The sequence below is a fragment of the Phyllostomus hastatus genome, unplaced genomic scaffold (assembly GCF_019186645.2).
Source record: "Phyllostomus hastatus isolate PE091 unplaced genomic scaffold, TTU_PhHast_1.1 phas_scaffold_78, whole genome shotgun sequence".
Lineage (NCBI taxonomy): Eukaryota > Metazoa > Chordata > Mammalia > Chiroptera > Phyllostomidae > Phyllostomus > Phyllostomus hastatus.
In genome coordinates, this window is record NW_025334041.1 from 90,718,887 (window position 1) to 90,746,768 (window position 27,882).

General features: G+C 45.0%; 1 protein-coding gene across 1 annotated transcript; it reads right to left on the minus strand.

The window, feature by feature from the left end:
• SLC1A4 (solute carrier family 1 member 4) lies at positions 1–27,801 on the minus strand. The gene is made up of 8 exons (XM_045827845.1): positions 26,962–27,801; positions 15,522–15,564; positions 13,265–13,327; positions 11,754–11,920; positions 6,883–7,116; positions 5,492–5,686; positions 5,069–5,203; positions 1–3,333 (listed from the first exon to the last, which is right to left on the minus strand). The coding sequence occupies exons 1-8, from the start codon at positions 27,504–27,506 to the stop codon at positions 3,099–3,101; spliced, it is 1,617 nt and encodes a 538-aa protein (XP_045683801.1). The 5' UTR covers positions 27,507–27,801; the 3' UTR covers positions 1–3,098.
• Positions 27,802–27,882: the final 81 nt, after the last annotated feature.

Consider the following 27,882-nt stretch of genomic DNA (forward strand, 5'->3'; position numbering starts at 1 on the left):
GAGAGAGAGAGAGAGACATCAACTTGAGAGAGAAACATTGACCAGTTGCCTCCCAAATGCACCCTGACTGGGGATTGAAACCACATCCTTTGGTGTATAGGGTGATGCTCCAACTGAGCCACCCACCCAGGATAAAACTACTCATTTTTTTTTTTTGCAAGAGACCTGCTAGTGTTGAATGGGAGGTGTCCAGCAATAGCTGGGCATCACCTGTTGCAAGCCAAGTCAGTGATGGCCCCACAGCAGCTTTGCCCACCTGAGGGGGCCCACCCTGCCTCAGGGGGTCATGCTGGTTAAAAGTTAGAAAAAAAAGTCCAACTCAATCACCACAGATCATTTCCTGTGGAGTTAGAACTCCATCAACATATGTCACTTCAAAACACAAGAAAGGAATAAAGGAACATGTAGACCCTAGTAGAAACACTGTATTCATTTTTGAAGACTACTATGTTTAAGGCAAATGTCATGCATACAAAACAGTCAGAGATGAATGGCACTTGAACTGTATGTACGATGTGTGACGGGAGAATAGTGAGGGAGATGCCTTCAGACATGAGCACAGTGGGATGTTCCCCCGCCAGACCACTCCTGGTCTGATTCCTCCTATAGGCTGAGAAACAGAGAAAAACAGCACCTTCTCCCTCCCAGCGGGAGGGGGAGTGCTCACTATCGGGATTTTGTGTGGAAGAATGCTTCTTCAGGCCACGGCACTCTCCGAGCAGCAGAGACCAGGTGCCGCCATGGGGTCTTACTGCTTTGCTCTAATTTCTGCATTTTGTGAAATTCATCATTAAAAACAGGAAAATCTGATGCCAAAGTGACACAACTTGAAATTCATTCACCTCTATCCCAACTCAAACTTGCTTGGATTGGAGCTAAAACAATATATACACACATGTATATATACATGTATGTGCACATATAGCCATGTATGTGAAGAGGGAAAGATGAAATATATCAAAGCATGAAAATCAGTGAAAGTTAACCGCAGTTGGGAATCAATGGGACTGTCTCCTCCTTTGAAAACAGAAGGGTATCAGCAAGCTATAGTCAGAGGGTAACATGTTTCCAGGCACCTCTCAGCTCAGTTCCTCGCTGCTCCAGTCTCCACAGGTCATGGGACTGGCTTAGCAGGCGTCAAGATTTGGAGGGAGCTGGGCCAGCTCTGTGTGCATGGCTCTTCCCCACCCCACCCTTCCTGCTCAGACACGGGCTGCTGATTTTTAAATGGAGAAGCTCAACCATCTCTGTCCCATCTGCCCATACTCATTACAATGGGAGTCACATCTTAATGGAGTGCCCCCCTTCTGTAGGGCCTGGGTGACAGCCACACCACAGCAACAGGGAAAACAAGGACATGAACGAGGGTTAAAGTTTGGGAGCTTTGATGGTGTGGCAGGAACAGTGAGTGTCTGGGTCTGGGAGTCACAGGCAGGTCTGGTACCCAGAAATGCAATGAAAGGTGAGGTGGTTAATTCATGAACAGTTGCAGGACATCAACTGTTGTCCTGTTGAAGAGGCTGCCTTTGATGTTGTCAAGGAGCTACAAGGAGAATGGCGTGACGAAAGTGGCTAAAGCACACAGAGAACAAGTCCTGCTCCTAACAGCTGTCTTCACCTGGAGAGCTATGCCTCTGTGGAAAAAGGAATCACTTCGGTAAAAAGTAAGAGCACAGGGGTGTTAGCACTTGATATCCAAGAAGTGAAATGGTTGTCTTCACAGATTCACTCAGTTTGCCTCACCAAATCCCTCCGAGGTAGGTAAGAGGCAGGTGACACTGGTCCCATTTCACAGATGGGGTAAAGTGAGGCCCCAGGACTCGCCACAGGCCACACCATGGATCCACACCAACAGTCTCTGTGACATGGCAGTCTTGTGCCTTTTAGGTCTTCTCTGTCACTGGTCACACTGGTCTTCTCTGTAAGACCCCTCACTTCGATTCAAACCAAGCCCGTAGGTATCTGGAGGAACACGGGCGTCTGGCTTATAATTTCAAACTTTGATGTACTGGCAGGAAAGGAAACCATATCCAAGGAGATCAACCAAAACCAGGGGATGTGGGGACTTGGAAATGGGGACAGCCCACCCCAGTTAGTGTGTGGGTTTGCATTTTTTAATTTTAACTTTTATTTATTTTTTATTTTTCCTTTTGCCAGAATGCAGTATTTTAGGGAGGGCTAGTTAAATTGATTGATAAACCAACCAGGGTCCTGAATGTAATGGCCACATCACACCTACCCAGAAGACAAGGCGTCTGTCTGTCCTGTTGCCAAGTCAGAGTGGGTGGGGATAACACGAGACTGTTGTCAGAGGCCCAGGTCACGGAAGCTGAAAACTTCCCCAAGGCTGGGACGAGAATGGGGGCAGTTACATGTGTGTATCCTGTCCTGGTTAGGTTGCTTCTCTTTCCCCTGCAGACTGCATTCCGCCTCCTTTCTTTGACCTCAGAATTTACATTATTACTTAATACCACTGACCACAGAACCCAGCAGCCCTAACATCGCTAAAACCGACCTGATTATTTCTAACTTGACAATGTGCAGTGCCTCCAGCCCACCAGCAACCCTTGAACCAGAAGCCAGCTGCACCTAGTTGTAGCACAAACTCCAACACCTTGAGCCCCAGCTCAGCGAATTTCAGCCAAGGCTAAGAATTTGGGCATTTTTCCAATTACTACGGCTCACAAGGCAATGTGACAGATGACTGCAACCCCCCTAGGTTTGCTGGGAAAGCAGCCAAGCAGAGTGACTGGGTGTAATGAAGGGTGCTTCTGCATTTTCCCAGGCTTTGACCATCAGGTCCCTATGAGCCTGTTATTTCCACCAGCCTAGCAGCTTGAGGGCGTATTTCAAACAGAGCCTGGTGCACATACAGTTTCAGAATCAAACTGAATGTCAGAGTGTCCCAGTTCTCAGGAAGCAGTTCTGGCTGGGAAGCCCAATGCCTGTGCTGAAAAGTGACCCTCAAACCAGTGACTGGGCCAGTGCATTGCCCAGGAGGCTAAAGTCGGTGAGGGTGGTGGGCAGGGCCTGTGTCCGGTGGCCGGGCTGATAGGGTGGGTACCACCCCTGGCAGGCAAGCCCGAAGCCCAGCCCCATCACAGAACCGACTCCTTGGATTCCAGTTCCGAGGTGCTGGCAGTAGGGCCAGCGGGGTTCTGGTGTGTCACCAGAGGTGACGTCTCCTCTTCTGACTTGCAGTTGGGGACGGCTTCCACTTTCACCTCACTCAGCACCTGCTCCCCTCTCTTCACTGCCTTTTGATTCAGGTGGTGGAGAATGCCTGCACCCAGGGCATCCCCTTCCACATTCACCACGGTGGTGGTACGGTCCCTGGTGGGAAAAGAGAGGTAGGCATTACAGCCCACACCACCTGGGACTACCACGGGGCAGCCCCGACACTGGAGGCTGGGGGCTGCGGAGCAGCTGTGACCCGGAGGAGCCCTGCTGTTTCCTGGCCAGCATGCTGCTATGGGCAGAATTAACATTTGATCATTTCCCTCCAGTCCTCTTTCTGTGCACGCACTTCGGATGTAACAGACACCATCATCTAAAAATCCCGTCTAACGGGGATGGATGGGAGTGCAGACACGGTTTTGTGTCCAGCTGTTCTTTTTCCTTCTCATGTCAACACTGAATCTCTACTGAATATCGATCTTCATATGCATTCCATGGCCGTTGGCAACACCACCTCACAGAAGACATCACTGTCCTTTCCAGAAGCTGTCTTCCCATAGATTAGCCCAATAACCACCCTCCCTCCCTGGAGCTCAGAGGAGGTATTTGCCCATTTTTAATGGGAAAAAAAAATGTGAACTTGCCTGGGGCCACTGCCCTGGAGTTAGAGGCCACAGAGAGATGGAGGGCTCATGTGACTTCAGGTCTCTGCCGGGCAGCCCACCTGGTGCCCTCATTCCCTCTTTGGGGCTGAGCACCCATTAAATGCCTGCCTGCCCCAAGAAGATGAGCAAGGAGATGGACCTCTGACCCCTGACCCTCGACTCTGGTCCTGTCCAACTCACCAGCTCAGGAACTGAGTTCTCTCTGATGAGTTGTCTGGACAATGCAGGTCTCTCGCACATTCCACCCTCATTGCTCTGATGAGCCGTAAGGATTCTGAGAAGCCCCTTCAAGTTTCTAGGGCTAAGAGAAAATGCTGGGAGCCACCCCCCCTTCCCCACCACTGTGCACAGAGCTGAGCCCGGTGCCGAGCCGCAGTGTGGAGGTTTTCTCACGCTGAGCTATGGCTAGCCCGGTAAGCAGTATCTTTCTTCCCTGATGCTCACTGAACGCTTTCTCACATGCCTGGAACTCTTCCATGTGCTGTGCATCTGCAAACTCAATCTCCACCACAACTCTGGTGTAGGTCCTATTATCGTTTCTATTTCATAGTTGAGCAGAGAAAGCACAGCACAGTCCTACTGCATGACTAGTAAATGGCAAAGCTGGGATTTGAACCCAGGTCCACAGGCTCTAGGGCTCATTTTCTCATCCATATGCTCTACTGTCCAGCTCTAGTACCTCAGCTAACCTTCCCTATAAAACAGGTATTGTTCATACCTGAAAAAGGTGTTGTGCAACTCAAGGAATCAACACTCAGGCAATGTTTTCTGTCTGTACAGGAGCCTGCCGAAAGCAGTCTGGACCACAACTCCTTCCTAACACTTGCTCCCCTGAGCCCAAGCCAAGGCATTCCCATTAGCTGGGTTCATCTTCTCTCCCCTCAGGTCAAGGGCTACATCCTTGAAGGCTCATGGTGGCAATGGCTGTGATTCCCATGTAGCCAGCAATTTGCAGATTTTTGTGACCCCTGAGCCCGTGCTTTCTGGGATGCTCTAAACAAATTCTTGGTAATCATATTTCATGACTGTTCATGAGCCTCTGACTGTCATATTGTTTAGTTTTTCCTAGCTCTAAATTTTGCCTTGTCAGCTCAGCTGTGGGCTCCTTTTCAAGGCAAGGAGCACGCTTGAGGTTTCCCCACCTGCCTCAGGCCCAGTGGCGTGCCAAGCTCCTGGGAGCTCAACAGAGTTTGTTTTGTTCGATGCCCTTAGGACTTGCTACTTACACAATCCAGTCCACAGCCAGGATCAGAGAAAGATCACGAGTGGGCAGCCCAATGGCCTCCAGGATAATGGCAATGGTGAGGACCCCTCCAGCTGGCACGCCTGCTGCTCCAACACTGGATGCTGTGGCCGTCACTCTAGGGTATGGCACAGCAGGGTCAGCCATTAGCACAGAGCATGGGGGTGGGGCACAGAGACATGCAGGACATGGCAGTCTTGGCCTGGAAACTGAAAACCACATCACCCTAGATTCTGCCAGATGAGCCACTCTCTTCAAGTGATGGATTCACGCTATCCTCATTTCATAAACGAGACACCCAAGTCCTGGTGAGACTGGTGATTATGAGGTTTTTCAAAGGAGATCTCAAGAAATACCTCAAGCTATGACCAAACCCTGAAGAGGAAGGAAGGAGTAATGAACTTACAGAATCGTGAAAATCTGTCCTGCTTTCAGCTCTATGTTGTTGAGCTGGGCGATGAACACCGTGGCCACACACTGGAAGATGGCTGCCCCGTCCATGTTCACGGTGGCCCCGATGGGGAGAATGAATCTGCTGATCCTCTTGTCTACGCCATTGTTTTCTTCAACACACTTTATCATGGAGGGAAGGGTTGCTGAGCTGGAGAGAAACAACCAACCATGAAGACAATCTTTCCAAGGGTAACATTACTCGGCTCAGACTCTGGAACACAACTATTAGCACCATCCTGGTTTCTGGCTTTTTCTCCTTGAAATAAAAGAAAAATCAGAATTGTTTCAAAGTTTCTCTCACAACATGGGGTTTTGTCAACTCCCAAAGTATTCAAAATCTGACTCCTTCGATTTGCCTGTTGTATTATTTACCTGGATACACCTGCTCCAAATTTCTCAAGAGCCACACATTGCCTTGCGGTACAAAGTGTTCTCAGGAGAATGAAGAACTGCTCACTCCATGTGCGCATCTCCCCTCTTGAATTCCCCGCTAAAGTACAAGGCGAACTGTGATTTTTTTCCTCCTTTTAGGCCAAGGGGGAAATGGCTCTGGGAATTTGGAAAGAGTAACTGTGTTCGTAGGTAACTGAATAAATGAGACTTGTTCTTTCCAGTCGCCTCTGCGGGCTGCGCAGAGGGTGGCGGGTGCAGCTGAGAAGCAGGTTTGTTTTTGTCTAAGCCAAAAAAACTGACCTTTTCAATTCTTTTCACCACCACTACCTTGTTATACGAATAGTCCTTCAGGATGTAAGGCAACATGCAGCAGAGAGGCAAAATCTAAACGTGAGAATGAAACAGTGTGCTGCCATCCTTTGAAAGATTTCTTTAATGTATTTGGAAAGTCCATTTTTCGGGGAAAGATTTCCAGTAATGATTAGGTGCATCTCTTGTGCTAAATTAAATAATCCTAGAGAACTGAACATCCACTCCTCACTATGACACCTTGGTCTTGTTTTCTAATTCATGTATCTAGAGGGAGATCTGAACAGGTATCCTTCTAGAAACTTCCCTACAATGCATTTTGAGTTAAGTGGCTGCCTTCTTTTACTCTGGCAAAGGTCTAATTAATTAGAGTGAGGACCCACAGTTCCTATGGGCTAAACCATGATCAGGTTGACCACCAAGGAGCCAGAAGGAGAGGAGGCAATTCCTCAGACTGACAATCACAGCTCTGCTTCTGTAAGAGCTGTGGGGCTGGTAATACAAAAAATAAGGTAAGACTAATTTAGAGGTTTTTTTATAATTAGATTATATTAAGATTCCAGTTGTGTGTCTACCATTGGACTCACCTGGTTTCATGTTAATGCAGCTCAGAGCCGTCAAGGGCACCCAAAATCCACTCACCTGGAACAGGTGGCAAATGCTGTCGCAAATGGTGTGAGGAGGCCCAGGAGGAACCTGAATGGGTTTTTTCGTGTGAAAACAAAATAAATAAGTGGTAGAACAATTCCTCCGTGGATAAAATGGCCCAATATCGATGTAAAGATATATTTGCCAAGGCTTGTCACTAGCACGATGATGTCCTTCATTTCCACAATCTTGCTTCCGACCAGGAACATGATGCCCACGGGCACATACCTAGGGCATGAGCACAGGGCCCTTGTCAGTAAGGGTGATGTGATGGGGAGGGGGCTGGGAGATGGGAGATGCAGGCCCTTCCTGACCCAACACAGCGACTCTAAACTAGGCAGTCTTCCTCTCCCCCTAGAACCATCCTAAGGAATGGAAAGGAATGGGTGCATTTTACAAGCTATGAAACTGAATAAATTCACACGATACATCACTATGGGTAATGGAGTCAGGATCAGAATCCAGACTTCTTCCCCCTTGGGTATACTATGTCCTTAAGAGATGGAAGTTACCAACCACAGGGGCTCCCAAGTGGAAGGCAAAGAAGTTCAAGATCAAAGCCTCTGAGAACTTTGTTTTGAGAACTTAGAAACACAAAAGACTAATACCTATTTCATAGAACTGAGACAAAGCTTTGTGAGGTTTTAAGTTCTTTGTGATTTGGAAAACATGATTCCGTGGGGAAAAGCCACTAACAATGACCCTCTGGGAATGTTCCTGGAGTGTGAAGATTTTTTTTACTGGCAGGATGAGAAGAAGGAAGGGAAGAAGTAAACTAGGGGAGCTACAAGGAACAAGTCAGTTATTTTGAATTTCATATATATTGAGGAAGAATTTTTAACCATTGACTTTTTGGGTAAATTTTAATTATATAGATACTAATGTCACATAGTTCAAATTTCACCTAATATTTGCACAGCGTGAGCAGTGTAATGTCTCCTTTCCGCCCGTCCCCCAAGCCCCAACCAGTCTCCTTCCCCGGAGAAAGCCAATGTCACTGCTTTCTCGAGTTTTCTTACCAGTGTTATTAATTCTAAATTCCATAGTAACATATGACTATATTCTCCTTTCACAAAATTAAAACAATTGATTAGGCCAAAATCCTTTTTTTAAGTGCCATCCTCAAGCCAGACCCCTCCTCAGATAACCACTCCTACTTTCTATACATTTATTCATTTTTTAAAATTGATTACAGAGAGAAAAAGGGAGAGAGGGAGAGAGAGAGATACTTGTTCTATGTATTTATGGATTCGTTAGTTGATTCTCTTTTTTTTTAAGATTTTTTAGAAAGAGGGGAAGGGAGGGAGAAAGAGAGGAAGAGAAACATCAATCAGTTGCCTCTTGCCCACCCCCAGCAGGGACCTGTCCCACAACCCAGGCACGTGCCCTGACCAGGGATCAAACCTGCAACCTCGGTGTATCAGGACGACACTAATCATCTGAGCCACCCGGTCAGGGCACACTTTCTATGCATTTAGATACATAGGTATGTATTTAAATTGGTATGTTTATTTTTAACACCACATTATCTCTCTTGAGATCTTTTCATATAAATACATAGACATCTACACTGGCATGTTTTTTTTTCGTGGTAAAATATGAATAACATAAAATTTACCAGTTTAATCACTTTAATTGCACATTTTAGTGGCATTAAGTACTTTCATATCGTTGTGCAACTGTCCCCACTGCCCATCTCCAGAACTCTTTCCTCATCCCAGCCTGAAACTCTGTGTTCACCATCACTGACCCCCACCACCCCCTCCCCCATGTCCTGGTGACTGCTGGCTGTTCTACCTTCTGTCTCTATGAATTTGACTGTTATAGGTGCTGCTTATAAATGGAATCGTACAATAATATTTGCACTTTTGTGTCCGGCTTATTTCACTTAGCATGTCTTTAAGGTCCATGCATGTTGTAGCATGTGCTAGAATTTCATTCCTTCTTATAGCTGAATAATATTCCATTGTATGTATACGCCACATTTTGTTCATCTAGTTGTCAATGGACATTTGGCTATTCCTACTTTTACTTTATTATTTTAAAATATTATCCTCAGAACCCAAATACTATAGATTACTTTGCTGTTGCCCAGCTGATGGACATTTAAATTGCTCCCAGATTTCCATCATGAAAAACAACACTTCGGACAGGCCTCTTTGTGCGCTACGGGCCTTTGTGCTCCAGGCAGAGACACTGAAAAATGGAAGTGCTGAGTTATGAAGTGTGCATGTTTTAAATTTTAGCAGATACTAACAAATGGCTTTCCAAAGTGGCTGTGCCAGTTCAAATTCCCACCAGCTATCCAGGAGAATAATCCTTTCCCTGCACCACTGGTTCCCGTCCAAGCATGAGTTTGCCCCCAGGCAAGTGCAGCAGTCTGGAGGCAGCTTTGGTTGTCACAGCTTTGGGGAGGGGGTGCTACTGGCATCGAGTGAATTAGAGGCCTGGGATAGCACTAAATATTCTACCATGCACAAGGCAGTCCCCCACAACAAGGAATGATCCAGCCCACAATCAGGAGAGCTGCTGTTGAGAAACTATCCTCACCCTTACCAGTGCCTGACGAAACCAAACTTTTCATGTCCTTGAATAACCTGGTTATTCAGGTTTCCTCTTCTGTGAATTGTTTGCTCACATACCTTTTCCATTTTGTAGTAGTTCATTCAGTCTTTCTTGTTTTTAAGTAATCAGAAGTCTATATTAGTGTTTCTCAAACTATCTTTGGTAAAAGACTGGTTAGTTTCTATCCAGGTAGGTCATGAACCAATATTCTTATAAATGACAATAAAAATAAAATATTAGAAAAACGATCATGTGTTTGGGTATTGCAGCAATATAAAATCACTATAGAAATTTCTAAATACTTAGGCTCAATTTCCCTATAAATCTAATTGCAGATAGAAAAACAGTTTGTGAGCTGGTACTAGTCCTTTGGCTACTAGTGCTTTGAGATCGTGTGTATGGGTGTATACATATACATACTATATGCAAATGAATATCATTCTTTCCTAAGTTTTGTCTTTCAACTATGTTTAAGGTATCTTTGCATGCAATTGTTTTATATTTTGATATAGTCAAATTTAGCAGCTTCCTATGGCTTTCAATTTTTGTATTTTGTTTAGGAAGACTTTTCCTACCCCAACATTTTCTTCTAATACTTTTAGAGGACTTCTTCCTTCTTTCTGCTTCCTCCCTAGAGACTTTAATGCATGGGTTGGCACTATGAGCTTTATTGAAAATAGCCAGAGCCCTTCCATTACAAATTGTCTATGGTTGCTTCTGTCCCACAATAGCAGAGTTAAGTAGTTGCATGAGAGATTGTATAGTCTGCAAAGTTTGCTGACCCTGTATTTAATCCGCTGAGGAGTTACTTCTGTGAATGGTGCAGGTGAGGCAGGTGCTTTCCTACTGGAGTAGGTAGTAGTGAAGGACAAAAGCCAAAAGAGCTGCTGCTGAAGATCCCTCCCTACCTGGTTGAGATCCTTTAACTAGAAAAGACATTTGAAACTCCAGTTCTGTATGGGATGGGATGCACTTTCTGGGCCAAAGATGTCCCACTGCAGTTAGACACTCAGCAGGAGATTTTGTTTATTTTTTTTTAAATCCTCACCTGAAGATATGTTTATTGATTTTAGAGAGAGAGGAATGGGGAGGGGCAAGAGAGAGAAACACTGACATGAGAAACATGGATCGGCTGCCTCCCCTACATATCCTGACCAGGGATTGAACACGCAACCTTGTGGTATCAAGGGGTGATGCTCCAACCAACTGAGCCATGTGTCCAGGGCTCAGCAGGAATCTTGGACAAAAGAACACAACAAAACAAAACAACAACAACAAAACAGGAAAGAACCTGAACTGTGATGAAGACACTTTTTCCTTCTGTAATTATTTCTCTCCCAAGAACAAGAGTCGTATGAACAGAGTTTCATGTTTGCAGTGGTAACAGTCAAACTGGACTGTGTGGTTGAGCAAAATAAACACCTCCAGTGTGGGCTCTGGACTTGGCCTCCCACCTAATCACAAGCTTTCCCACCAAATTTCAGGCTTCTCTCCTAGAATCAGTCCAGGTGCCATCAAGACAGAGAAGTTCTGGGATGTTGAAGGGTTGACAATGAGGAAAATGCTTTGTGCATAAAAGGACAAGCGAGTTCCTCAGTAACGCACAGGTTTGGCCGCAGAAGTGCGGCTCGAGTAAAACAGCGTGGTGAAGCCGACGAGGGACCGCCACTGGGACTGGGATGATTTCTGAGAAGTGACTTTGAGGGATCAGGCCAAATTTTCACCTTTTAGCCCATAATTAATCCAATAATTTTTATGAAATGATTGCATTTTCATTGCTATTACATACAGAAACATTAATGTAAAAAAGAGATAATTCCAAGTTTATATATTCACAGGGTGAAGGTGGATCTGTCTTCCATGTTGTGAAATATCACAGTAAGAGTCCCTTTGAAGCTCAAAGCCTATCATTTTAAGATCAATAAGCCTTATATTACACAGCAGAGAGCAAATGTATGAAATTCACTGCTCCACAAGATGATATGGGCATTGCATGTACAATGGGGTGACGGCGGGAACCCACATATAGATCTCTGATGACAGAACCAGAGGGGTCACTGTGGGTGCAGAGGAAATAATGGTAACTGTGGTACATGTCTGAGGTCCTGGACAAGAGGAGAAACTGCCACCACCGCCATCACACCCTGTACCAGGACCAACCCGGGTTGCATCAACCACATGCAGAGTCCTGGGCTAGGTGGTGACCCCGGGCGTGACCTAGGACAGCAGAGTCGGGCTCTCTCCTGGATGGCAGGAGAAACAGGAGGGAGAGTAGGAGGTGGGGAAGGGGCACTACTCACCACATAATCCATGACACCAGCACCATTGTCGCCTCATTGAAGGCATTGAAGAAACGGATAAGCTCTTCTCCTTCAGGGCCGAGTTTCTTTAAGGCCACTCCTAACACCAGGGCGAAAAGGACCAGTCCTAAAATGTTCATCCCTTCGATCTCGGTGCCAATGGGGATCTGCAGGATCAGAGCAAACACGGGGGCCGAGTTTACAACAGATGGGTGAGACCTAGAGGCGCATTTGCCTTGTGTGTCCACTGGATTGAAACACTATGCCCAGGATGAGAAAAGGCTCATATTTTCTTAAACCTCTAGTGATTTCACAAGTCAAGGGGTAGGAAAGTTAAGGGAGCATGGAGTCTAACGATACAGAAAGTGAACAAGAATTTCACTGAGGTGTTAACTCTGACAGCTGCTCAAAATTGGTATAGGTTGAAGCAGAAAGCAGTGAGCTCCGTGCTACTAGATATTCAAGCAGATTTTGACAATGACATCAAATGCTGCTTTTAAAAGGAGAGCTGGTTGGTGAAAAAGTTCCTTCAGATCAAGAGTCAATGATTCACCTCGTAAATGTCAACAGATGCTTGGTTGCTAGGCTGTTATGATGGCCTCCTGGCTGACAAATTTCCCAAAAGATGTTTCAGGACTGGCAGGGGTATTTTCAGGATATTTGTTCCTAAATCACTGACTTCAAATGTACAGAAAAAAATGTATTCTTTTTTTCCCAGTAATGTTGAATCTTACCACTGAAAGCATATGTTAGTCACTTAATTCCATCAAAACACGGTATGGAATTCTGAACAGGAAACGTATGTCAGCAAGGTAAAAAACAGAAAGAGCATTTTTGCCATAGTTCTAGTCCCAGCTCTGATATCAAATAACTTATCTGGACTTCAGGTTCTTCATCTGCAAGATGAAGTGGATTGGACTAAATTAGCAGCTTTTTTTTTTTAAGTAGAGCTTTTCCTTCAATCAAAGAAAGGCTGGTAGCACTCAGCGCCCTCAGCCCCGGGGAGTATGTGTGTGGGGGCAGGGAAAGAGTAAAGTAACTCCCTTTTCCCATGACATTCTGTGGCCGGGCTGAATGATCCTAGAGGTCCCTCGTCCCTTCCTGATCTCGTGACCTGGCCCAGTGTCCGGCAAACAATTGGAACTAAAAAAAAAATGTGTGAATGAATAATGGCTAGAATAAGTTAAGCCCCTAAACAATTTTTATATGCCTGTTAAATCACCTGTTAATTATATATTAGGATAGCAGACAGGGTTTTATAAAATATTTTTGAAGAGGACATTAGTTCCAATTAGATGAAATAGATCCACTAAAGGTTCCAAAGCTACAGACACTGGCCTTGACCATGTTGGTGAAGAAGCAAACCCAACCCATGTGCTTTGAATAGTCTACCCAAACCCCAAAGTTTTCAGCCCTGCTGAGGAACAGCTGCGCTGTATATGCTCCTTCAATTAAGAAGCATTATTTGCTTTATAAGTATTCCTCGCCAGTGATTTTACAAAGAGCTTTACCTTTTCAAGGGTTATGTTTCCAGTGTTCATGCCGTAGGCCACCTCTTTATAATCCGTTGCATACTGTGAGCGAGAGAAAGAAAAACCCACTGTCAGTTCACAGGGGAAGCGGGACCCAGAGGAACCAGAGGACTGTCTGGCCTTTTGCTGTTCTGGCATTATTCACTCCAAGTGCTGGGGGCACTGCTCAATTTGTTGGTCTGACCAGGGTCTCTGAAAACTATACAAAAGCAACTTGAGACCAAGGCAGCAAGTGTTTCAGGAGACCTCTGGGTTATTTAGGGACCCAAGGACACAGGGAAAACTTTATGTCCTTTGGACAATGGTTTGTAGGTCTGTCCAATTTCATGCTGATAGTTTGACATTTCAAACAGCTGACTGCTCATATTATTTGGAGAACCTTGGTATTAATTCTATAATGCCCAAGTCCACTTTTCAATTTGTCATTTTATTTTGATCCATTTATTTGTGCTCCACTTTGTTCCAGAACTTGTGTGAGTGGACTGCTTTTCAGACTTGGTTTCTAAATGTCCTGAGCTTCCACTCTCCAAAGCAAAGGATGCGAGGCACGATGGAGTTTCCTGGCGGAGTCTTGTGGGAGACCCACCTCTCAGAAGTAAAACACCTCTCCAGCCTCGGCCCTACAGTTGACCTCACACGCTTCTGCACAATGCACAAGGGTGTCTCCCTGTGGCAGCATGTACTGTCGAGGGTGATCTGTTATGAAACGCCTTCCTGATCTTTTCTATGGACACCTGGCTTCTGAACTGTCAAGGGCAGCCCATTAGGAGGGACAGACACGGAGGCCTGCTTTGTGTGAGCCTGTGAGGAGCTCTGGTCTCCCTCAGCTCTGATTTACTGAGCTTTCAGACAGGCAGAGCTGTTTAGTGGCCCTGTGATCAAGGAAAAACAAAACCCACTTCACGGTGACAGGCACTGAAACCCCATAAATCTGTTCTTTTCTTTTAGAAATTTTTTCTTTATTGATTGATTTTAGTGGGAGAGAGAGGGAGGAAAGGAAGGAGAGACACACACACATACACAAACAGAGAGAGGGAGAGAGAGCAGGAGAGAGAGATATTAATTTGTTGTTCCACATATATATGCATTCATTGGTTAATTGTGTGTGCCCTGATTGGAGACTGAACCCACAACCTTGGCATACGGGGACCATGCTCTAACCAACTGAGCTATCCGGCCAGGGCTTTTAAAAAAATTTTCGTTGATTGATTGGAGAGGGAGAGAGAAATCTTTTCTTTTTCTCCTACCTCATGTTATATATACAAGCCACAGCTGTGCTTATATGCAGATTTGTTGTTTTTTGAAAAGAGAAAAGCTGTAAGTAGAAACAGAAAAGCCTTTGCTTAAAAAGAACCATCAGATTAGTCGATGTCATCTAGACTTTTATATTTCTTCTCTGTGTAAAGCAGGGCGGTGGGTTACTGGCACTATTGTTAAAATTAGGGGAAAACTAGAAACGACCTGAAAGCCCATTCATAAGAGACCAGTGGAGCGAAATTAGAGTACACTCATACAGTGGGATACAGGCAGCAACATTGTGCAGAGGATATTTCCTAACATGAGAAAATCTTCACAATATGCTGCTTAAAAAAAGAGTTTGCAAAAGCTATGTGAAGTATGTGCACATGCTAACAATATGTGTAGTATAATGAATTTTAAAACAACTTTTTATTGTTGTTCAATTATAGTCCCATTACTCTCCCCTGCCCTATCCACCCTTACCTCCAGCATTCAATAGTATAATGATTTTTAAAAACATGTGGGAACTCATTGAAGAAACAGATCTAATGGACATATACCAAAATAAATGTTCACGGGTAGCTGTAGGTGGTGGACAAGGGTGATTTTTATTTTGTGTTCTTCTGCTTTTTTAGACTTCATTTAAATTTTTTTTTTGCAATTAGCATATATTACTTTTATAGTCAGAAAAATAGATAAAATTCTAATTTAAAATACTCTAAAATACTTAAGAGAACCCCAAAATGTGATTTGAGGGTATTTCTCAGGTGATGTGAAAAAGATATTGGAGCCACTAGGATATTTTAGAAAAATGTTGAGTTTTTTGTTTTGTTTGTTTTATCCCAGAGGCCCATGTATAAAACTTAGCCCAATGTTACCAGGTTTTGTTGATAACACTAGCTCTCCCTGTTCCACCTTACCTAAGTCTATAGCAGTAATCTATACATCCCCCACTCCCGTCAAAATTTCACATTTTTAGCAAAGCATCAAGCCTTACCGTTCGAAAAGCTGCAACCACAAGATTTGAGGGGAACAAGTTTCTGTTGGAAAAGGAAGCATTTCATCAGTATTCTGAAAATTCAGCATTCAAAGTATCCACTTTAAGATGCCCATTCTGATGGCCTAACATAACGGTGTTCCTCCTCTGCCCGCCTCCAGCAGTCATTGTGGTCTTCTGCTTGTCCAGACACCCAACTCTGTTTTGGCTCCTGCGGCACAGTAGATACCTGAGCACACCAGTTTTCATCTCTTCCCCATCCTGGTACTCCTTGATATTTGGGCTTACCTGTGTTCAACCAGACCAGAACAACTGCATTACTTTCCTTTCCCCAAGAGGTTAAACCCTATTCCCGTGGTTTCCAGTGGGGAGTGGTGCTATCCCCTAGTGAAATCCTTGGGAGTGTTTTTGTTGTGGTAATAATAGGGCTGGAGGGGGCGTTCCTGGAATTGGGGGAGTTGTGTGTAGGCGAAAGTGCCAGGTCCCAGCCATTCATTCTTCTAAGAGTTAAGCCAAGTGCCATGCAATAAACGGTCTCAAGGCCGTCATATGTTTTGATATCCTATATGACATACCTGCAGATGAAACCTTACAATTACCTAAGCCTAAATTAACCTCCAAACAAGGTAGTTTTTGCATAATTTGAACATACAGTCATACCTCGGTACTCGTAGGCTCCAGAACGCGTCAAACCCTGTACTCGTTGCATTTGGGCGAGGCAAAAAAACGTTTCAGCACTCGGCGCTTGCTCGGGACTCATCACACTTGCTAGAACTTGTATGAGAACTTGTATGAACTTGCTAGAACTTGATGCCGCCCCTCAAGAGAAAATGCTTCATCGTTTGGTACTCATTGGTTTTGGCAATGGTCATGAGTTCCAGAAAGAATTAACAACAAATTCCGAGGTACCACTGTATATTGAATTTTCTAGGACTGCAGCTACTGTGTAAAATATGGGATAATTACTTTTTGTTTTGTTCAGAATATTTCCAAGAATTATTCATCTTTCTGGAAAAATCACATCACCCACAGAAAATTGTAGGATTTGAGTCCTTAATCGCACATGTTGTTACGTGCCAGTCTGTATTTATAGCTGTGTCCTTAATGTCTAAATTCAGAAGCAAGCACGTAACCAGTTTGTTTTACAGCATTTACCTATTAAAACACATTTTAAACGAGATTTTATTTATTTAGTTTTTAGAGAGAGAGGAAGGGAGAGAGAAAGAGGGAGAGAAACATCAATGTGTGGTTGCCTCTCACGTGCCCCCTACTGGGGACCTGGCCCACAACCCAGGAATGTGCCCTGACTGGGAATGGAACCAGCGACCCTTTTGTTCACAGGCCTGCACTCAATCCACTGAGCCACACCAGCCAGGTCTAAAACACATTATTTTTATAAATAACTCTTTTGTCTTTTATGTTACAGTTAAGTCACTTTAATGTTTTTAAATTATTTATGTAGGTAAATCTTATTTATGCATTTTATTTCATGTTAAGAAGCAGGGCAGCAGTGCTGATCAAGTTAAGCTATGTTTTAAAACCAAAGTCTATTCATGCAAGCAGTTTTTACTGAGAGTCTCCTTTTGGTCAGGCTCTGTGCAGGGTTCTGGTCTTGAAATATGAGAAAATCCCACTGGCATTCCATTTGTCCTATTCACTTCCTGTAAGAATAAGGCTAGAAGAGCAAACAGCTCTGGACCATCCTTTAAAATTTGTGCCAAGTGTATGCACTAATTCTTACTCCTATGGCTGATTTGTTTACCTAATGCTAGAACCTCTAGGCAACTATTTGCATTATGTTTGATTTCAGAGGGAGGCGGGTCTGACTGTAACCCACCTTAGCAGTGGGTTCAGAGATGTCCTACTGGAAGCCACACCTGTGTGTAATACCCTCTCTTTGAGTATGGATAGGGTCTATGACTTGCTTAATTTAGCCAAAAGAATTGCGCTAAGGGCCCTGGCCAGTGTGGCTCAGTTGGAGTGGCATCCCATAACCTAAAGGTTGCAGGTTTGATTCCTGGTCAGGGCCCATAACTAGGTTGCAGGTTGGATCCCCTCTCTAAAAGCAATGAAAAAATATTTCCTTTGGTGAGGATAGGGAAAAAAAAAGAACAGAGCAAAGGTAATGGGATATCACTTGCTGACATCTTGTGAGAAGACTCTCTTTACTGCCTCCGGGCTCGCTTGCATGTTTGATGGAACAAGCTGCCGCACTGGGCGGGCCCTTGTGGAGACAGACAGGGAGCCTTCTGGCCAACAGCCAACTAGGAACTGAGGTGCCAGTCTGAACTTGAAGGACCCGAATTCTGCCAACAACTGTGTGACCTCAGAAGTGAATCCATCCCTGCTGAGCCTTTGGAGGAGACCCCAGCTGTGGTCAACACCTTGATGGCAACTTTGTAAGGGATTCTAAAGCAGAAGACTCAGCTAAGCCATGCTAAGATTCATGACCCTATGTGAGATAATTAATGCATGTGATTTTAAGCTGCTAGTTTTGGTAACTCATTAAATTTGTGCATTAGATAACTAATATACTGGCCAACAAAGTGAATGAGATGAAAAACAATTTTATTACACTCAGGGTGCATCTGCAAGAGAGCCAGCATGCAGAGACTGCAGCATGGCATTTTCCAAACCTACTCTGTCTACGGAACCAGATGGCATTGAACATGTTTAGAGAATACCAGCTAGTAGACCCCTGCATTTAAGCAGACAAAATGTGATCTTCAGTTGGATTAACCATTACAAAATGGTGATGACTAAATACCAGTCCTTTACAAGCATATTTACTTTAAAGAAAAGGTAGAAAAAGACTAGCAATGTGTATTGACTATTCCTTAGTGTATAGATGAATAGCAACTTCCGTTTGCCTATTATTTCCATTACAAAGCACCTTTCTTACCTATGTCAACCTTGTGACATAGGTTTGGTATCTCATTTCCATTTGCTATACTAGTTAGAAGCAGAAATAGGTTCTGAGCCAAGATTTCCCTGTTCTACATGCACTGGATGACAACTCTCAATAGCCCAGGACGGAGCTGGGTTCTCTTCCTAAAAGGGCAGGGAAGTTAGGGAACGTGTTGGGTTAAAGGTCCTCCATCTTTCCCATGAGGAATGACATCCCTTGGAAGTGCCTTGCATCTTTTAGGGATCAGCAGATTCCTCAGTTGGCACAAGCACAGCCTTTCCCACAACCTTGAAATGCACTCTCTTCCAAAGAGCACACACTGTTTGTTTAAACCCTGCTGCTGGCCTGCCTGGTCTTTTTAGCGTGAGCAATCACCCAATACTGTCTCACCCAGAATGGACCCTGACCCTATCCCAGAACTTCTAGACCAAACAGCCATTGACACACCGACCTGCTTTCAGACAGTCTACAGTATCCAGTCTACAAAATCCAGTGGGAACAGAGAGGCACAGACAATACTAGAGGCAAAACAACAACTCCTGCCAAAAAAAATCATCTTCCTAAGAAAAAAATGATGTGTTCTGGCAGTTACTTATAAAGCTAAACATACACTTACCATATGACCCAGCAATTCCATTCCTGGATATTTACTCAAAAGAAATGAAAATATATGTCTGCAAAAAGGACCTGTATGTTTAATAGTCTTATTAATAATAGCTCCAAACTCAAATGTCCAAAAACAGATGAAGGGACACATGATAAATCCTCACAATGGAATCCTCCCAGGCAATACAAAGAACTCAGCTACTGATATATGCAACCCAGATAATCTCAACAATATTGTGCTGAGCAAAAGAAGCCAGACAAAGAAAAAGTACATGCTGAATGATTCCATTAACATGAAACTCTAGTAAAAGCAAAACTATTCTGTAGTGACAGAAAGCAACCTTTCTATCCAGAACTTCCTGGGGCTAGGGGTGGAGAGTGGGAAATGCTGGGAGGGGTCACAGGTGACAGGACTGTTCAGCGTCTGCACTGTGGTGACTGTTAAATGAGCTCTCTGCATGTCAAAACTCACTGGCCTTTATACCTAAAATGGGTGCATTCCAGTGTATGTAAATCATACATTAAAATGGTTAAAAAGTTTTAAAAATACAGTGCTAACTGCAAAGGAAAAAAAGCATTCAATAGGATGGCTGAACTTTCTTCAGGTTATATGGCTCAGCTCTCTGATGTTATTCCCTGGAGAGAGACCGCCTGAGGGCTGCGAGCTGAAGCTCACACACCCACAAAATCACATTCCTTTCCCTTGGTCCCTCTGGTTGCCATGGACTTCCTGTCCATAATTAGGGGCAAGGAACTGAGGCTGTGGGAGTAAAGCAAAACGTCTGAGAGATTGTCTTTGGTTTTGTATCTAAAAAGTCATCTCCGCACCTGAAGTCACCTAGGGTTTCTCCTATGCTATCTTCTAATTTCATAGTTTCATCTTTTACAGTTAGGTCTGTGATCCATTTTGAGTTCATTTTTGTGAAGGTGCAAGGTTTGTGCCCTGATTCATTTTTTTTGTACAAGGACGTCCAGCTATTCTGGCACCATTTGTTGAAAAGATTATCTTTTTGCAATTGTATTGCCTTTACTCCTTTGTCAGAGATCAGTTGACTGTATTTACGAGAGTCTGTTTCTGGCTCTCTATTCTGTTCCATTGATCTATTTGCTTGTTCTTATGGTAGCTTTATCATGTCTTATAGTCAGTCGAGTAGTGTCAGTCCTACAACTTTGTTCTCTGCACTCTTCTGAACCCTCTCTCCTTTAAAACACAGATGCTGCTGTGAAATCTGGGATTTTCTTACTCCTGAGCTCTCAGGGATCAGCTGCCTGTCACGCAACCTCTGCTCCCAGGGCTCTGACTTCAGGCATTTTCCCTCATCTCCTCACTTTCACACACTATCTTTGGGGTTTTCAAAATAAAAAACATTTGAGCTGGAAGGGATCTTAGTGGTGACTAAGTTCAACCCCCTCATTTGGCACATGGTGACCCCAAGGCCCTGAGACATTAAATTGATACATCTGGCATTCATGTGATGGTTAGACCAACGCCGTCAGAGAGAACTTTCTATATTCGTGCTGTCTCATATGGTAGTCATATGGCTATTGAGCAAATGAAATATGGCTAGTGTAACGGAGGATCCGAATTTTAAATTTTGTTTACATTGACAATTTAAATATTTAAATGTAAATAGCTACTGTGGCTAGTGTCTACCTTATTAGACAGCGCAGACCTGCAGCACTGAGACCCAGAGTCCGGGAGGCAGGAGGACAAGTGTGTACTGCTGCAGGACACTCAGCTTCACTGGCTGGTAGGGCGCGCCTAGCTACCGAAATCTACATCTTCTTCAATTCTCAAATACTTCCCCTTTCTGTTGTTGGATCCCGAGAAATTTAGTCGAATTAAATAATACCAGATACACATTAGACCAAAGTTTCTCAAACATTAGTAGTCCGTGAAATTAAACATATTGGCTCTAACCAGCATTTTATAAAAGATATACTACATTAGACAGAATGGAAAATATTGGCACTTCAGATGTTGTTTTGAGACACTGTTGTTCATGTTGAGTATGGGAGGCTCAGGGTGCATATACATAGATGATTATTTTATTATTTTATTTTATTGTTGTTCAAGTACAGTTGTCCCCATTCCTCCCCCCAACACCTCCCCACCGTAGATGCCATCATTTTAAATGTATGTCTTCTTTCTTGTTCCCCGGCCATCTCGGCGGCTGCTCTTGGTTGGGGGCCATGCTGCACCTAAGGCAGGAAGATGCTGGCCACAAAGAAGACGAAAGAGTTGCTGGAGTTGGTCAACTCTAGGCTCCAACTTGTTACGAAAAGTGGAAAGAATGTGCCAGGGTACAAGCAAATTCTGAGGATGATCAGAGAGGGCAAAGCAAAACTGGTCATCCTCACCAAACTGCCCAGCCTTGAGAAACTCTGAAATAACTTTCTATGCCACGTTGGCCAAGACTGGTGTCCATTGCTACAGTGCAGTAATAGTAAACTGGGCCTGGCGTGTGGAATATAATACAGAGTGTGCACACTGGCTGTCATTGATCCAAGTGATATCTGATATCATTAGAAGCATGCCAAACAGACTGGTGAGAAGTAAATCATGCAAAAATTTTCTTTAATAAAACTAGCCAGAGCTTGGTTTTCAAAAAATCTATTTCTTATAGTGGGTTAAAGCCAAAAACATTTACAAAAATGCCAAGGCCACACTACTAAATCCAGAGACTCAAATCAGAACAAATTGGGAGAGAATGAATTGACACGCCTTTCCAGTGCTATAGCAGTCTCTGGATACGTCACTTAAAACAAACAAAAAAACTGGTATGGCCCTGGCTGGTGTGGCTCAGTGGATTGAGTGTGGACCTGTGAATGGAACATCGCCAGTTTGACCCCTGGCCAGAGCACATACCTGGGTTGTGGGCCAGGTACCCAGCTGGGGGCGTGCAAGAGACAACCAGCTGATGTTTCACTCACACATCAATGTTTCCTCTATTTCTCCCTCCCTTTCCCTCTCTCAAAAACAAACAAACAAAAAAACACAACAAAAACCATAGAGCTTTAGTTAGTGGTACTATGCAGACTCATGCAGCTCACAGGATGAAAAACTTCATAATGTTCCTTCTTTCTATATCTGCTACTATTTATTCTTCTTATTCTATTGTGAAGGGTAGTAGCATTTCCCTGTTTTATGTGAGAAGAATGTAAAACAATGTACTTTTGCTTAGGTATATTTTTTGTTCCAGAGTATTTCCTTTGAGTTCAAAAATTCTTTACTAAATTTACGAAAATTTCAAAGGCTCTTCAGAACAGGATACGGCTCACACCGTATACATCTGATATTTGTTCCTCCTTGTGTTTATTGTCAGTCAGTTAACAGGGGTGTGCTCCTTCTGATCTTGGTGCCCCCCAGGGGCTGGGGTCACGCTACTGTGAGAGCAGGGGGTGGGGGAGTAATTGACCCTCTTTTTAAGGCCCACATCCAGTTTTAGATTCCAGCTGGGAAGGCAATTGCTGGGCCCCTGCGGTGGGGGACATTTTAGGAAATAAGGCTGAGAACGGTACTCACTGTCTGTATGCAGTAGCCTGAGAGGCTGGACACACCAGAACATTAGCAAGGCACTCAAATATTAACTCATTTATTCCTCATGACAAGTCTAGGTAGTAGATACTAACTATTATTAGCTTCATTTTACAGAAAATGAAACCGAAGCATCAAGAGGCTAAATGACTGGTCCATATAGCTAGTAAGGGGTAGAGCTGGATTTGAACCCAGGTAATTGACGTCAGTGTCTCCTCTTAATCACTGCCCACACTGCCTCTCTGGGTGTATGTCCTTTTCAGTACCTGAGCTATTCAGGCAGTCTCGTGGGTAGTAGAAGGAATGGTGCTGAGCTAAAACCTTTTTAAAAAAATTACAAGCTACCATTTTAGTGAGTAGTTTGGCTGAGAAACCTCCATTAATTTGGATCCTTGTTGGTTTGCTAAGAGTCTTCATTTTGCCAATAGAATACAGACACATCGGCATAGACCAAACAACCTGCCACGGCCAACAGTTAAGAGAAATTATTCACTAGTCACTCTCTCAACTGTGATCTAGGGGCTAATGTTAGACCTCAGTCTCCAATAGGTTTCTTTGTACCTGCTGAAGAAATGGGTTCTTTGCACCTTGGGAAGGAATGTAAGTTTCTCACGCCTCCCTTGGTGAAGGGAAAGGCTCATAGCACACTCTACTATTGATCAAATTAGCACAAGAGAAAACATAACTTTAAAAATCAGGCAACAGGCAAACCCTCAGTCGTGCTCACTGGGCAAGTGGCAGCAGCCTGATAGACTTCTGCAAAAGACACCGGCCCGGGCCTTTCTTCTGGCTGCCAGTGCAGACAGAGCCTCGGCCCAGGAGCTGTCCCTTCCTGCCTCCTTTGCTGGTAAGTCTTTGGTTTTCCATTTGAAAACTATAAATTTTAGCATCCCGATGAATGTTTAGAAGCCAGCTGCCTCAGTCCTTTCCATTTACAGCTGAGGTCAACGTTGGGGACCAGAAACAGGTAATGCAGGGAGAAAAGAAACTGGAATACCGCAGAGCACATATGAGGATTTCTGCCCCATTTCAGAATGGAAGGATTTTCGGTGTTTAGTTTTGACTTTTCTCCATTTCCAAATTTCCCATAATGCTGATCCTATTAGTTCAAAACAGTCAGTCACTGTTCATTTCTTTTTCCCCAGGCTCCTCCATATGGTTCCCAATATACCTAAAGACTATGTCAGCTATAAGTCATCTTGAGTTCCCCCAACATTCTTTTATTCCCCATTTACTCTCATGTATTTCAAACTATAAAATTGGGACATCCTCATTAGCTGTGAATGGGGAAAACCCCGTTAGTTCTGTAATATTGCTCTATTTACATACAACAAGAGCAAACATATATTGGGCTAGCATGTCCTGTTCTAAGAGCTTTACAAAGCTCATTTAACCCCCAAACAATGCTGTGAGATAGGTACGATCATGATCCCTGTTATGAAGGTGAGGGAGCCAGGGCACAGAAAGTTATGTGCGTGCCCTAGGACCCATCATCAATGAGCATTGTTAGGGACTAAGAACTTCCACAATGACTGGATTCCTGATAAGCTGTTTCTGTCTCTTTGGTGCCCACACTATTTCATTTTGGATGAAAAGTCACGACTCAATCACTTGGGTCGCACCCAGTTCTGAGAGTCCTGTGTCGTTCCAGGTCCTCAGGCATAAAAGCTTCAGGCTGGTGGGGAGGAGACTGTCTGTGACTCTGACATCTGACAGTTGCTATCCACTATCACTTCTCAGCTCTCAAATGGCCAGCACCCAGTGCCAGCACCTCACACCCACTCCCCCATCCACTTTGTTATTTCTCATCTATTGTGTGGTAGGAAATCAAATCACTTGATAATGGCATTCTGAATTTTCTAAAAGGCATACTGAATATCTACTGGCTTCATTTCTGACTTGTAGTTACATCTTGGAAAAAAATTAGAAATTGTGGCAGAGAGAACCTACGGGATTTGGGGGCACTCCACGACCAGGAAAGGTCATGGCCTTTAGCAAAGCCTGCACTGCGCTTAGTCATATGAGACTTTTCTCACTCCTTCCAGGTGTTTAAGTTGTGGGCAGTAACCAGGGCTGTGCCCTGTCTTTGCCAAGGAACATGCCCAGAGTCACAAAAATATCAGCACCTGTGAGGTTTCTTTGATGTAAGCAATTTGAAAATTGTAACCCAGAGTATTCCCAGACCCAGGGAATATTTCCACGTGGCTCAGGCCCGCTCCCTTACACAAGCTGCTGAACGTGAAAGCCAAGTCTGAGCAGCTGCACACACACTGCCCTTCACCAAAGGGGGTCATCTCCTTCTTTCAGAGGAAGTGGGCATCTGTCTTGACCCAATGAAACCTTTATCTAGTTCCTCTTTTGGATGAGAGCAAATATTTCTGAGACTGTGAAACTAGACTAGCAGCTGATGTCATTACTATGGCATCTTGGCTTGGGGGACAGGAGAGTAGGAGAAAGACAGCCCTGAACTGTGGGGTACAGACACCCCTGGTTCTTCTAATCCCTCTTCTGATAAACTACTCTGTGACCTAGTGCAAATCATTAATACCTGTATGGCTCAATTTCCTCAGTTGGTAAAAGAAGATCGTACCTCCTACACTGCCTTTATTCGTGAGCTGCTGGATTAAATGTGGTTGGCTGTTACAAGCATTATGAAACATTACCTATCCCCAACAAGCCACAACAAAGGTTCTTTTAGTTCTTCCTTGTATCTGCAGCCCAAGTCACTGAAAAGTCTGCACCTACACGGACCACTAAATCACGGTGCTGGGTCACCGTTCATTTCAGAAGCAGGAGCTAAAGTGGCTTGGATCTAAATCTAGACAGCCATGATCAGGAAATAAGAGATCTCTTCTGGGGTTAGTGGTAATAAGGTAACCCTCACCCCCCGTTTTTTGGCCACTGCCCCTCTCTTGGAGATCAGAATGCTACTGAGCCTTCCTATGAGGGTACAGCCAGCAGGTCAGAGCTGTGCATCCACACCCCCTCTCTGGCCACTGATCCCTGCAAACAAGAATTTTTTAACCTCCATAACTGCCTCCTCTCCCGGGACAGCTGACAGATATACTGAAAAGCCAAAGGCACTCCCAACCTCATTAGATTGTTTTCAACACCCACCTAAGTGAGTTCTCAAACTTTAAGGATCTCTAAAGACTCCAGATATCAAGCTGCCAGACACTAAACAAAGATGATCATGTCATCAACTAGCCACTTCTACCTGCCTTTTTGGTAACAAGTTTTGGTAAGACCTTTCTGGTCTGCCTCATCAGAGATTTTTATTTTTCAACACCTTTGACTTTTTTGGTGGTTGTTGCTGTAGTTTCAAATGAATACTCTTTCTCTTAAGTGGCAGACAGTCGTCACATTTTCCAGAGGGAGAAATGGAAACAGCAGGAAGTCAAGTCATTTTGCCCAGGGTTTGCTGGTTTTCACAGCCTTAGCAATGAGAAGGTTTGCCTCAGTGACTCAAGACAAAACATACCTCTCTAAGGCTCCCAACTGGAAACCTGGAGTGGGAGCCAGCTGAGCTTCTCACTCAACTGCACTTGGCCAGGCCAGTAAATGCCTCCAGCCTGCAATTTTCCACTTGTGAACTCTGGGCTAATGGAGAAAGCAGAAGAGGCTGATCTGGGTAATCCACAGAAACTACACTACGTCTCAAGGAATGAAAACCAACTTGTAAGAGTCAGAGAAAGCAGGCAAAGCCAAGTGAAGTTGCTTCTCTTTCCCTCTCCTCTAGAACTCTCACCTTCCCACAATAAAGCCTCTTGAAACTCACAATACCCCACAGTGGTCCTGACTGTGGGGTGGAGGGCGACCTGTCTCAAGCCCTCATGAGAGGCTTGCCTGGGCAATGGGCCCACACAACTAAACCCAGCCTTTTTATCCTTGGGTTCTCTGACAACTTTTTTAAAAACTGCCACAACCTCTCAGCCAATGGGCTGAACCAGAGAGGGCCACAGATTACAGGCCATGATGGCCTAACAGGCAAAATTTAACAAATGCTCACAGGAGCTTTCAGGCACTGTGGGGGAGAAAATGGGGTGAAGATATCCAGGAGCGGTTAGAACCCAGCCATGGTGTAAGGAGTAAAGTGCAGGTAAGGACGCTGCCTCTGCCCTACTGTACACTCACACCAAACGCTAGGACTGGCCTTTGCTAAAAGCGTGGCCCTGCTCCTTTAGATTGTCTGGTGAGCCAAGACTGATGTTTGAAAAGGTGTGATCGGCATGCAAAGGCTCCAGGCGTTACTTTGGTATTTTAAAAATGTTAAAGGCCACCGGTAGCTCACTAGAATGAACTCTCAGGAGTATATGAAGGTGTGTGTTTAGGAATAAACGGGAGTGTATTGGAGAGCTGGCATCTACATTGCTTTGGGGGATCTTTACCTGGCCAGGTCGAGGAAAGAATCCACTGTCTCTTTGGGGACCGGAGTGGGGCCCGACTCCTCCAGCCCAAGGTCTCTGGACTGAAGATCCTGAGCGCCAGACCCAGGCTTGATGATGAACGCCAAAACGACCGCGAGCGCCGAGGCGCTTAGCGTGGTGAGGCCGAAGTAGGCGATGGCGATGCCGCCCAGTCGCCCGAGAGAGCTGGCATCCAGAGAGGCTGCGCCCGACACCAGACTGCAGACCACCAGAGGCAGGATAATCATGCGCAGCATGCGTAGCAGCATCTCGCCGGGGAAGGCTAGATAGGTGACCTGCGTGCGGTTGAGCCCGAGCCCGCGCAGCGCCGCGCCCAGGCCCACGCCTGCCACCACGCCGGACACAGTGAGCAACACCAGCGCGTGGTGCCTTAGAAAGCCGGTGCAGCGCCGTGCGCGTCCTGCCACGGTCCCGGGCGCTCCAGGCCCCGCTGCAGGCCCAGCCTGGGCGCTGTCTACGTAGCCGTTGGTCTCGCTGCTCTTCTCCGTCTCGTTGCTCTTTTCCATGGCGCTGCCCGCGACTCGGAGCTGAAGGAGATGAGGGATTTAGGCTCTAGGAAAGGACTGGCGTCTCAATGAATGGCGCAGGCGGAGCTGGCGAGGTCCACTAGCCGTGCCGGGCGTGTTCTGGAAGCCGGCCCTCGGGAGACTCCCAGTCTGGGCTCTGGAGAGCGGGCCCGAGCCTCGGACTAAGCGGATCGCTGCACGACTAGCTTCCCCCCAGCAGCCGCGGGCTGGAGATGATGCAACCTGGGGCCTCCAGCAACCAAGCTGCTGCAAAGGAGGGATGGGTCTGAGCTCAATCCCTCCACACCCGCGGCCCCGCCTCCAGGGGCTCTGGCCAATCAGCGCCCAGGAGCCGCAGCCCCCTCCAGCTCCCTAT